The following is a 9,598-nucleotide window of genomic DNA, read 5'->3' as shown; positions in this document are numbered from 1 at the left end:
TCTTCCGTTGCTTTGGACTTCAATTCCCAGAAGCCCCGGCCAGCTTGTGCAATGGTCAAGAATTCTGGGAGTTGAATTCCAAAATCCCCAGAGGTCCAAAGTTTGGGAACCTCTGGCTTACAGTATGGTTCAGGTAAGGGTTAGGGTTGCACCATCAAAGAACTCTTACATTCCTTCTATATTATCTGTCTCTGGCCTGGCTTACATCAGCTAAGTCTCTCTTGCACAAACAGCGTTCCAAAGAAGTGATGCAGTGTCTCCATAAAGATCAGAGCTTCCGGACCCAGCTATCATACTATTACCAATATCTGCTTTGAACTGGGTTATCTGAGTCCATCCTGCCATATATTCCACTTCAAAGCAGATAACGTGGGATGTTATTCAACTGTGTGGAAGGTGCCTCAGGGCAGGGTAGATCCAGCCTAGGATTCCATGACATTGAGCCAGGGCGGTTCAAGTGATGTGGAACTGCAGCATTAATTCCACAGTGTAGGTGGACTCCCTGGCATGTGGTACCCTCTTTGATGCCAAAGCCTTGTCCTTTCCCCTTTTCCCGCGCCTTTCTTTCCTATGTTGTTTAAAGCGCCTTCCAAGCGGCTGAGGGAAGGGTGTGTGCGAAGATGGGGAGGGGAAGGGGGGGCTCAGTGCGCATGCTCAGTAGAAAGCAGGCTGGACGGCAGGCTGGGGAAAGCGGAGCTGGAGCCGAGGCGCTCTTGGCTGCCTTCTCTGCGCCGGATGCTTGGTTCCTGCTGGCAGCGGAGGGAGCGATCTTGCGAGGCAGAGGCCAGACTCGAAAGGAAGGCGCAGCATGGCTTCAGGCCGCCTCCCGAAGAGGGGCGGCACCCCTGCGCGGAGGGCAAGTTCCCTGCCGAGAGATGAACCCAGCGCCGATTGACCAGCCCTGGATCGCCGCTCTTCTTGCTCCCTGCCGTCCTTTGAGCGTCTTCTGCTCTGGCACGTCTATGTCGCTGGCTTGTTCCTTCCCTTTTTGGAAAGCCCGCGGGATTCTCCGCCCCAGATTCTTTTGGGGGAAAGAAGCGGAACAGATTCAAAGGCAGCCCTTTTGGGGGAAGGCAAGGCAGCAGATATGCCTGTCCCAACTCAGCGAGGAACATCAAGAGGAACGAGTAACTTGCTATGTAGCGATTGGAGCTACTTTCTGTATCGTTCCAATAGTGTGACAAACAGACACTGGCACTGATGGGCTACTCTGTGGCAGAGACAAGGCTGCTCAAGGTAAGGGGATGAGTCGGAAACGAAACCTCCAGGAAGTGTAATACGTGTATTTGGGGCATGTTTGCAATGCTCTCGGGGTGAGCAGGACTGTTAAATCTTTGCAGCTGTTGGCAAAGAAAACTTGGTCTCAAGAAGTTCTCTGCTCCAGAGACAGGCTTCAGTGGACTCATTAGCCCACAGCGCCCTCTAGCGACCGGCCGGATATTACTCTAAATCCGAGGGGTTGGGTCTGGGACCTTCCTTCCTGATGGGTTGCTGTCAAACGCATTGGAAAGGGTGTTGTAAGAGACTCCTGGGTTTTGGAAAAGTAAGGACCCGCTTGCATTGTATGTTATGAAACTCTGCAAAATGAAAGGTCTAGCTAGCACAATGAATCTGGTCCATAACAAGTTTGCTTTTCAAACTTTCATGGAATCATCAAACTATAGAGTTGGAAAGAAAGGAGATTCCACCTGAACATTAGGAAGAACTCCCTGACTGTGAACCCTTCCACACAGTTCTATATCCCAGAATATCAAGACAGAAAATCCCACAATAACAGCTTTGAACTGGATTATCTTTATCCACACTCAGATAATGTGGGATTTTCTGCCTTGTTATTCTGGGATGTAGGGCTGTGTGGAAGGGCCGTGTGAGAGCTGTTCAACAGTGGAACTCTCTGCCCCAAAGTGTGATGGAGGCTCCTTCTTTTGAGTCTTTTAAGCAGAGGCTGGTTGGCCATCTGTGAAGGGTGCTTTGAATGCAATTTTCCTGTTTCTTGGAAGGGGGTTGGATTGGATGGCCCACAAGGTCTCTTCCAACACTATGCTTCTTCCACACAGCCCTATATACCAGAATATTAAGGCAGAAAATTCCACAATATCTGCTTTGAACTGGGTTATCTGAGCCCACACTCAGATAATGTGGGATTCCCTGCCTTGATAGTCTGGGATATTGGGCTGTGTGGAAGGGCCCTACATCTGAACATACCAAAGTGCTTCTGTGAATCAGTCTTTTCTGCTTTGAACTGGTATATATGACAGTGTGGACTCAGGGCCCTTCCACACAGCCCTGTATCCCAGAACATCAAGGCAGAAAATCCCACAATATCTGCTTTGAACTGGGTTATCTGAGTCCATACTCGGATAATGTGGGATTTTCTGCCTTGATATTCTGGGATATAGGGCTGTGTGGAAGGGCTCTAAGAGACCATAAGAGCCATCCAGTCCAAAGTTGCTATGAGTTTTCCAGGTTGTATGTTCATGTTCCAGAAGCATTATCTCCAAACGTTTCACCTGCATCTATGGCAGGCATCCTCGGAGATTGTGAGATCTGTTGGAAACTAGGCAAGTGGGGTTTATATATTTGTGGAAGGTCCAGGGTGGCAGAAAGAACTCTTGTCTGTTTGAGGCAGGTGTGAATGTTGCATTAGCATTTAATGACCTTGCAGCTTCATGGTCTGGCTGCTTACTGCCTGGGGGAACGTTAGGAGAGAATGCTTCTGGAACATAGCTATACATCCCAGTGCCCAGAAAACTCACAGCAACCCAGTGTTTCCAGCCATGAAAGCCTTCAATATTACATCCACTCCAAACTACTACCATGCAGGGTAATACAATCAAGGCATTCCTGACAGATGACAATCCAGCTTGAAAACCTTCAGAGAAGAAACTCCAACAAGCTCCACTATTGAACAGCTCTTACCATCAGGAAGCTCTTCCTAATGTTTAGGTGGATTTTTCCCTGTAATTTAAATCCATTGTTCCAGGGCCCTTCCACACATCCCTATATCCCAGAATTTCAAGGCAGAAAATCCCAGATTATCTGAATGCGGACTCAGATAACTCAGTTCAAAGCAGATATTGTGGGATTTTCTGCCTTGATATTCTATGAAATAGGACTGTGTGGAAGGGGCCCTTGTTTCCAGAGTGACTGAAATCAAGCTCCCCGCTCCTCACTATGACACCATTTAGAATATGTAAACACAGCTTTGACACCCTTTCAAATATTTAAGCATGCCTATCATGTTCCCGCTCAGTCTTTGTTTCTTGAAGCTAAACTTACCCAACTCCCTAAACCATTTCTAATAGGGCTTGGTTTTCAGACCTTTGATCATTTTGGTTGTCCTTCCCTTTCCAACTTGTCAGTTCCCTTCTTGAATTGTGGTATCCAGATGTTATTCCAGATGAGGTCTGACCAAAGCAGAATTGAGGGGCACCAATACTTCCCTTGATCTAGACACTATACTCCTTTTGATGCAGCCTAGGATCACATTGGTGATTTGTTTGCTTATTATTTATTTATTTATTTATTTATTGTATTTATATGCCTCCTTTTTCACCCCAGGGGAGGACTCAAGGCGGTTTACAACATACTGATGGCAAAAATTCAATGCCAACATACATATAGACAGAAAAAATCTTAATAACTAAACACTAACATATGACTATACATTAAAACCATTAAACATAAGACATAAACAACATTTAAACATTAAAAGCATTAAAAACATCCTAGTATAAATATTAAAATCACATGATCCAAAAATTATACACCATGGTCATTCTGATTGTCATGCCCCATATTTCCTAATTATTCTTTGCATTTGCTAGTTTAGCATTTTGAGTGCCCAAAATAATTCTTGCATAGCATGGCAGCAGATGGTTACACTAAATTTCTGGAGTTTAAATAATGGAACAGTCTAGGGTTTCATTTAGTAGAGCACTCATTTCTGAAATATTTCCATGATGAAGGCCAACATAAATGCATATTACTAGAATCTTCAAAATGATTAATTCCATTTAAAAAATTGAAACAAATTGATAGCATAAAAGGCGTAGCTACACAGAGGGCAAAATGTGGACACTGGCCTCTCCCCATTCTGCCCCAGTGAAATTTCCCTTCTGTTTTCAAATTTCTAGTATTGCACCAACTTAAAACTTCACTTGAGTTTGAAATGCATCCAAAGAATAAGGGCAGCACTTATCGAAGGAATGTGAACATAGCAAAGAATTGTAAATGTGAAAAATATTTGCTTTTTTCTGTGCTGGAAATTTGAGGAATGAAGGAGGGAAAATTATTTGGGGAGAAATAATTCTAACTGAGAAAATCAAAGCCCCATTTTGTTCCAACCCCTCCCCCCCCCCCCCCCTTGAACTGTACTCTTAAATTATGTGGACTTTAAATAAAGTTGCTGGTTATCACTGTAATACCTCACTGTTTTTAATGGCATGTTTTGCTGTTGGTTTTTATTTTGTTCTACAGACAAGAACAATATGCCAAGCGAACAGATCCCAGAAACAGCAATCAGCAGAGGAAAAAGTGAGCTGTGTGTCCCATTTTGGGTTTCTGATTTGTTTCTCTGAGGAAGAGATAGAGCTAATTGAAATGCCAGGACGGGAGCTGTTTTCTCAGACGGATGTGGACATGAAGATAATGAAAGAATACATTAAAGCTACAAGTCTCCTACAGGATCACCGAGGCGAACGAAATGTTCACCAGTGGAGTTTAGCAAGTTTTGGAAAGATGCTATCAGGAACACAAGATGGAGATAGTTTGCAAAATCTCTGCCCTCTTAAAAAATAAACCGCAAACCTTTTTTGTACATCATGAGAGGACCAGATGGAAGGCAACATAGATTTTATAATTTATGTCCTCTTTGGAAAATTCTTTTTCATTTTTCATTTTCTTTATATATGTTGTTATCAGGTTTTCCCTCCAGTAGCAGGAATTTCTGAATGTTAAAGGTTCTCCCTCCTCTTATACAATCACACAAGCATACACACATTAAGTCCTTTATTAGCAAAATAACATGCTGGATGTGATTTTTTTTGTCCCTTGACTTCACAGCTCAATAGACATCCATTTGACGTGAAATTGGCTTGTTAGTCTGGAGTACGTGGAAGTTGGTCAGAGGTTACATTCTCTTTAGCCTTCTGTATTGTTGATTTTATTTTGTCTCCGTGGTGTCTCCTCAGGGCATCTGCATTTCAGCTTTCTTTCAATACTGCATCTAAAAACCACATCAGCTAAAAAGTACCTTAAAGCATAAAACCTTCCTTTCCAAGTTTAAATAAAAAACCCTCAAGTGTATTTTTCCTACTGGTACCTTGATCCACGTTTGAAATCTGAACATTTTTTCCTCCGAGTGGTCTATGCCTGAAAGGAGAAAGCTGCCTAATGGATCATGGCTCTATTGTTTACAGGACATTCCTTATTTTTAGCATTAGCAATGTTGGCAGTCTGCACTTTTGAAGAGTCGGTGAGTAATTACTCAGATTGGGTGACTTTTACAGAGGATGTGGATCAGTATGAGAAACAGAGACTGGAAGATTTCAAGGCTGATCAGAAGATGAAAAAAACCGTCCCTCATCCAAGCTTGTATTTCAGTGCTGAAGAAGTCCCAGCACTAAGGCAGAAATCTCACACCAGCCATCTCCACCTCTTTAGAGCAATCAGGAGTGCAGTGTCTGTGATGCTCTCCAATCCATCCTACTACCTACCTCCACCCAAGCATGCCGATTTTGCTGCAAAGTGGAATGAGATCTATGGAAACAATTTGCCTCCCTTAGCATTTTACTGTCTCCTGTGTCCAGAAGATAAAGCTGCCTTTGAGTTTGTTTTGGAATATATGGACAGGTTGGCTGGATACAAAGACTGGCTGGTAGAGAATGCCCCAGGTGATGAGGTTCCCCTTGGGCATTCCTTAACAGGCTTTGCCACGGCGTTTGATTTTCTGTATGCCTCCTTGGATGATGACAGAAGGCAAAATTACTTGGCCAAGATCTTGGCTGTGAGTGAGGAAATGTATGAATATTCCAAAGTCCGTTCCTGGGGCAAGCAATTACTTCACAACCACCAAGCCACTAACATGGTGGCATTGCTTATTGGGGCTTTGGTAACTGAAGGGGGCATAGAGGCCCAAGCAAACATCTGGAAGCATACAGTAGTGGATGTGATGGAAAAAACCATGTTTTTGCTAAACCATATTGTTGATGGCTCTTTGGATGAAGGTGTAGCATACGGGAGCTACACATCCAAATCCATCACCCAGTATATTTTTCTGGCACAGCGCCACTTTGGGATTAACAATTTTGAAAACCACTGGCTCAAAATGCACTTTTGGTTTTATTATGCTACCCTTTTGCCTGGCTTTCAAAGAACCGTGGGCATAGCTGATTCCAATTACAATTGGTTTTATGGACCTGAAAGCCAGCTGGTTTTCCTTGACAGGTTTGTGCTGAAGAATGGCATAGGCAATTGGCTTGCACAGCAAATTAGGAAGCACCGCCCAAAAGATGGCCCTATGGTACCATCCACTGCCCAAAGATGGAGTACGCTTCACACAGAGTACTTATGGTATGACCCAGGATTAACACCTCATCCACCTCCCAACTATGGCAGTGCGAAAATGCATGTGTTCCCTAACTGGGGTGTTGTTACCTATGGGGCAGGGTTACCGTATGGACAGACAAATACCTTTGTTTCTTTTAAATCTGGAAAGCTGGGCGGCCGTGCTGTCTATGACATAGTCCACTTTCAGCCGTATTCCTGGATTGATGGCTGGCGAAGTTTCAACCCAGGGCATGAACACCCCGATCAGAACTCTTTCACCTTTGCTCCCAATGGGCAAGTGTTTGTCTCTGAGGCCCTTTATGGCCCCAAACTTAGCCACCTGAATAATGTCCTGGTATTTGCACCGTCTCCAACAAGTCAGTGCAATCAGCCTTGGGAGGGTCAACTTGGGGAGTGCACACAGTGGCTAAAGTGGACAGGGGATGAAGTTGGAGATGCTGCTGGTGAGATTATAACATCCTCTCAGCATGAGGACATGATGTTTGTGAGCGGTGAGGCAGCATCCACATATTCCTCAGCTATGAAACTGAAAAGTGTCTACCGTTCATTACTTCTGTTGAATCACCAGACTCTGCTAGTGGTCGACCATGTGGAAAAGGAGGTGGACTCTCCCATCAACTCCATCAGTGCCTTTTTTCATAACCTTGACATTGACTTTAAATATGTCCCCTATAAATTTATGAACAGATATAATGGAGCCATGATGGATGTTTGGGACGCTCACTATAAAATGTTTTGGTTCGACCATCATGGAAGCAGTCCTGTTGCTAGGATACAAGAGGCAGAGCAGGCAGCTGAGTTCAAAAAAAGGTGGACACAATTTGTAAATGTCACTTTTTCTGCAAAAAGTACTACTGCGAGAATCGCCTACGTGTTCTATGGGCCTTATGTCAACGTCTCAAGCTGTAGATTTGTTGATGATGCTCAAGCAGGGTTTCAGATATCTTTGAATGTCAACAATACCGAAACTGTTTTCTCAGTTGTCACAGACTATCTAAACCTGAGAACAAGGTTCAATTATTTAGGTTTTGGTGGCTATGCCAAAGTAACTACCCAAGGAAAGGTTACAAGATTTGGCCTAGGTACAGAAGCAATTAAAAAGCAGGCACTGAGTAACAAGACTGTTTTCCCTTTTGGATTTAAAGTGAATATAATAGCAGGGCTGATTTTGGGGATTAGTTTGGTCATATTGGCCATCCAGTGGAGGTTTTACATTTCCTTTGGCAAGCTTTTGCGTTGGATCCTAATCTTGGTAATTCTGCTCTGGTTTGTGGAACTGATTGATGTGTGGAGCTCTTGTACTCAACCAATCTGTGCAAAATGGAGTAGTGACATAGCAAGTACAGAAGGCAATGCAGAGAAGGACCAAGGGCACCCTGTGACTTTGCCAGACATTGTCATTACTTCTCTCCCCAGTTCAGGTGCAGAAATCTTGAAGCAACTGTTCTTCAACAGCAGTGACTTCCTCTATATTAGGATCCCTACAGGGTACCTTGATGTCCCGGAAACTGAATTTGAGATTGACTCATTTGTTGATGCCTGTGAATGGAAAGTATCTGATGTTCAAAGTGGCCATTTTCGGCTCCTCCAGGGCTGGCTGCATTCTCTAGTCAAAGACACTAAGCTGCATTTGCAAAATATCCATCTACATGAACCCAGCAGAAGTAAGTTGGCTCAGCATCCTTCCCCCAGTAAAGACAAAAAGAGGCGGCCTAGAAAGAGAGAATCTATAGCCGAACAAAGAACCCGACTGAGAGGGAGTTCAGACAAAGAGGCTGAATACATTAGAGATCTGAGGAGACACCTTGCTTTTTATCCCAATGCACGCCCTGTGCTTAGTCTGAGCAGTGGGAGCTGGACATTAAAGCTGCCTTTCTTTCAAGAAATCATAGGCCCTTCGCTGAGAGCATTTTATGTAGTCCGTGACCCTCGTGCATGGGTCCACTCAATACTATACAAAAGCCAGCCAAGCCTCTACTCCTTGAGGAAGATTCCTCAGCGTTTAGCTAGGTTGTTTAAACCAGATGGAAAGCAGAGTGACAAGTGTCATTTAAATTCAGGCTATGCCCTTGAATATGAGCTACTGAGGGAGGAACTTTCCCATTCAAATTCAAACGCTGTCTCTGTGATGTCCCATTTGTGGCTGGCAAATACAGCAGCAGCCCTGAGGCTCAACGGGGATTTGCTGCCAGCAAATTATCACCTCCTCAAGTTTGAAGACATTGTCAACTTTCCCCATAAGGTGGCTGAAGCCATCTATGCCTTTCTTGGCATCCCTCTGTCTCCTGCAAGCTTAAACCAAATATTATTTGCCACATCCACCAATCTTTTTTATCTTCCTTATGAAGGGGAGGTCTCTCCCGCGAGCATCCATGCTTGGCAACATGATATGCCTCGGGAGGAAATTAAGCTGATCGAGGACATCTGTTCCACTCTAATGGACCGCTTAGGATATCCAAAGTTTACTGATTTAGATGCTGCGGGTCAGCAGTAGTTTGCACTAAGGATCCCCAGGCATTTGTAAATAAGAATCAAAGAATCTGGTTTATTCTTGTAAAATGTCTTGTACAGTCTGTTATACTCGCAGAGAGATTATTTTAAATGAAATGAGATATTTAGTCTAGTAAGACGTTTTCCTTCTTCTCCCAACTAAAACCCATAATTACTTTTGCTGCCTTTGAGAATAAAGCTGTGTGAATCTTTACATTCTTTTTCCAGATGGACACTGGGACCTCAGGGGATTGGTAATAGGATAAGGGGCCTTTCATTTCAAGGCTATCAGTATGAATCCGGGGTGTTGGTGGTGGGTGGGTGGGGTTGCTAAGTGTCACAAATGTCTGCTGGTTATTTGGTAGCAAGTGTGAAGTCATATGGGAAGAGCCAGGGCTCAGTCCTAGTTTTCTGTTAACTGTCAGTATTTTTTTAAAACAGAATTTACTTTTGGCAGCAAGTATGTCCCATAGGCTGAATTTGTGAGTTTGTTGTGTCTGCTTTTAACCACTCCAGGGAGCCAAGAAGCTGTAAACTC

General features: G+C 43.9%; 1 protein-coding gene across 1 annotated transcript; it reads left to right on the top strand.

Annotated features, from left to right (window-relative positions):
* Window positions 1-643: 643 nt before the first annotated feature.
* DSEL (dermatan sulfate epimerase like) lies at window positions 644-9,274 on the top strand. Its single transcript, XM_060775000.2, has 2 exons — window positions 644-1,236; window positions 4,480-9,274. Exon 2 carries the CDS (start codon window positions 5,402-5,404, stop codon window positions 9,062-9,064), a length of 3,663 nt encoding a protein of 1,220 aa, XP_060630983.2. The 5' UTR covers window positions 644-1,236; window positions 4,480-5,401; the 3' UTR covers window positions 9,065-9,274.
* Window positions 9,275-9,598: the final 324 nt, after the last annotated feature.

This window comes from Anolis sagrei, chromosome 4 (assembly GCF_037176765.1).
Source record: "Anolis sagrei isolate rAnoSag1 chromosome 4, rAnoSag1.mat, whole genome shotgun sequence".
In the NCBI taxonomy this organism is placed as follows: domain Eukaryota; kingdom Metazoa; phylum Chordata; class Lepidosauria; order Squamata; family Dactyloidae; genus Anolis; species Anolis sagrei.
The sequence above is the reverse complement of the archived record's forward strand: the minus strand, read 5'-3'. Positions and strand labels throughout refer to the sequence as shown.

What these genes read in the sequence shown, in the direction of transcription:
- DSEL (XM_060775000.2), top strand. Translation starts at nt 5,402, where the DNA reads ATGGCTCTATTGTTTACAGGACATTCCTTATTTTTAGCATTAGCAATG.